Genomic DNA, 2,396 nt, shown 5'->3' on the forward strand with positions numbered 1-2,396 from the left:
ACACATCATTTCAGACTCAATTCAGAACACTATGCGAAATTTCTGGAAAATTGAAAGATATAAAGAGACTTTGGAGCACGAACATTAGCACACATCATTTCAATCTTAATTCAGTACATTATGCCAAATTTCGTGCAAATCGAATGAAAAATGGGGGCTTTGGTGCGCCATTAACATAAAATCCGACGAAAATATATATGGGAGCACGAACATTAGCACACATCATTTCAATCTTAATTCAGTACATTATGCCAAATTTCGTGCAAATCGAATGAAAATGGGGGCTTTGGTGCGCCATTGACATAAAATCCGACGAAAATATATATGGGAGCTATATCTAAATCTGAACTGATTTTCACAAAACTTAACACACAGCATTCTAGGCTCAATTTAGTATGCTATGCCAGATTTCATGAAAATCTAAAGATATATAAATATTTAAATCGGACGAATATATAGGAGCTATATCTAAATCTGAATTAATTTTTTCCAATTTCAATTAGGTTCGTTCATGGGTCAAATAAATCAGCTGTGCCTAATTTCATATCATTCGGATCATAAATGACCTTATTCAAGGCCTGGATGACCTTATTCAAGGCCTGGATGACCTTATTAAAGGCCTGGATGACCTTATTCAAGGCCTATAAATAAAGTCGTCCAGGGAGACCAGAAGTCCAAATTTTTGACATTAGACTTGAGGAAAAACAGCTGACTTTCGCTTGATGGGTGACCCAAAGCCTATAAATAAGGTCATACAGAGAGATCACCTGGATTTCAGCTTCCACTCAAGTTTGCTGTCAAAATCCATTATTGTGAATTGACTTCCATTATGGAAACCTAAACGAAGGCCAAATTTTTGACATTAGACTTGAGAAAAAACAGCTGACTTTAGTTAATAGGTATTGAGGTCGCCCAGGGATACCACCTGGATATCAGGTACTCTTAAGTTTGCTGTTAAAATCCATTATTGTGAATTGACTTCTATAATAAAAACGTAAACTAAGTTCAAATTTTTACAATAGACTTGAAGAAAACATCTGTTTTCCGATTGCTACCTAGATGACCATATTAATAATAATAATAGATCTTGTTACTGAAAAAGTAACACGGAAAATCTAATGTTATACATTCATATTTAAAATATTTTACTGGAACCTTTTTTTCGGACAAACACAAATATTTACTGGGCATTGAGACACCAAATCATTTACCGAATTTCGTTAGGAATTCAGACTTTGGTCTAATCTAAAACTTTTGCGGTTTACCGATAATACCAAAAAATTTCACGCCGAAGTGGAAGGCCACGATTAAGATGGAAAGACCAAGTGAAAGACAACATTGCTGAATATGATCTTTCAAACTGAAAAAACTGCGCAAAGGACCGACGCGCCTGGAAATCTTTTTTAAGCTCGGCTTATGGAACGAAAGTTCTGTCGCACGCTAGCTAAGTAATACAAAAAATAATTACAGAATTGCACTACAGACCTAACTAGTTTACTATTCGACATATTGTTCATAAATTTCAATTGTATTATATTATTAACTTAGAAACATCCAATTTTTATTATTATTTTAATTTATTGGCATATTAGCTTTACAATAACGTTCTATAACTTTATTTAAATCTTCGACTAGTTTTTTTATAATTTATTACAATTAAAAAAACCAACACCATTTTAACAATAATTTAATAATTTTTCTAGAACATTTTACTTAATATTTTTTAATTAATTATTATCCTATCTATAAATTATGTTTATAAAAAATATGTGTATATAGGTATATAAATAAATCTTTGCATTAATATTTCAACAAATTATTTACGTATGGGAAAATCCTTATTATTGACCACTCCATCTTTTCCATCAAATTTTATCGATTCATAATAGAATTTACGATGTACCCTGCACTGGACACCACACTTGGTTGAACCACAATTTTCACATTCATACCAACAGCCAGGACATTCGTCATCCAAGCAATCGCAAACATCTTTGCCGTTGTGACGAATTCGTCCATATTCATCGTACAGGCAACGAGAATTGGCACCCGCTTTACGTTTTGCCCGACGTATTTCTTGACTGCTGCTGTTGGTGTTATTCGATTCGCCAGGCTTTGGTCTTTCGCGTAGCGACATGCGTAAACCTTCTCTCCGATTTTGTTCCTTACGTTCGGCTGATGTTGCACGCGGCATTATTAGATGATTTTTTTTTATTAACTAAGGCTTCTAAAAATAAGAGGGAGAGAAAGAAAATATTAATCATTATAATAATCCTCAATTTAAGGTCTTTTAAAGACCTCTGTTCTATATAAATGCCAATTGGTCTGCATAGAGTCCACAGGTATTTATTCAACATCAATTGGTCTATATAGAGTCTGTAGGTCCTTTGAAGACA

At 33.5% G+C, this 2,396-nt stretch overlaps 1 protein-coding gene across 1 annotated transcript; it reads right to left on the reverse strand.

Annotated features, from left to right (window-relative positions):
* Positions 1 to 1,816: 1,816 nt before the first annotated feature.
* LOC133327074 (ARL14 effector protein-like) lies at positions 1,817 to 2,194 on the reverse strand. The gene has a single exon (XM_061535651.1). The coding sequence runs from the start codon at positions 2,192 to 2,194 to the stop codon at positions 1,817 to 1,819; it is 378 nt and encodes a 125-aa protein (XP_061391635.1).
* Positions 2,195 to 2,396: the final 202 nt, after the last annotated feature.

The sequence above is a fragment of the Musca vetustissima genome, unplaced genomic scaffold (assembly GCF_032173495.1).
Source record: "Musca vetustissima isolate MV318-11 ecotype Yass unplaced genomic scaffold, APGP_CSIRO_Mvet_v1 utg347183, whole genome shotgun sequence".
In the NCBI taxonomy this organism is placed as follows: domain Eukaryota; kingdom Metazoa; phylum Arthropoda; class Insecta; order Diptera; family Muscidae; genus Musca; species Musca vetustissima.

Bases quoted from the DNA above. Each gene is read 5' to 3' on its own strand.
- LOC133327074 (XM_061535651.1), bottom strand. From the start codon at position 2,194: ATGCCGCGTGCAACATCAGCCGAACGTAAGGAACAAAATCGGAGAGAA.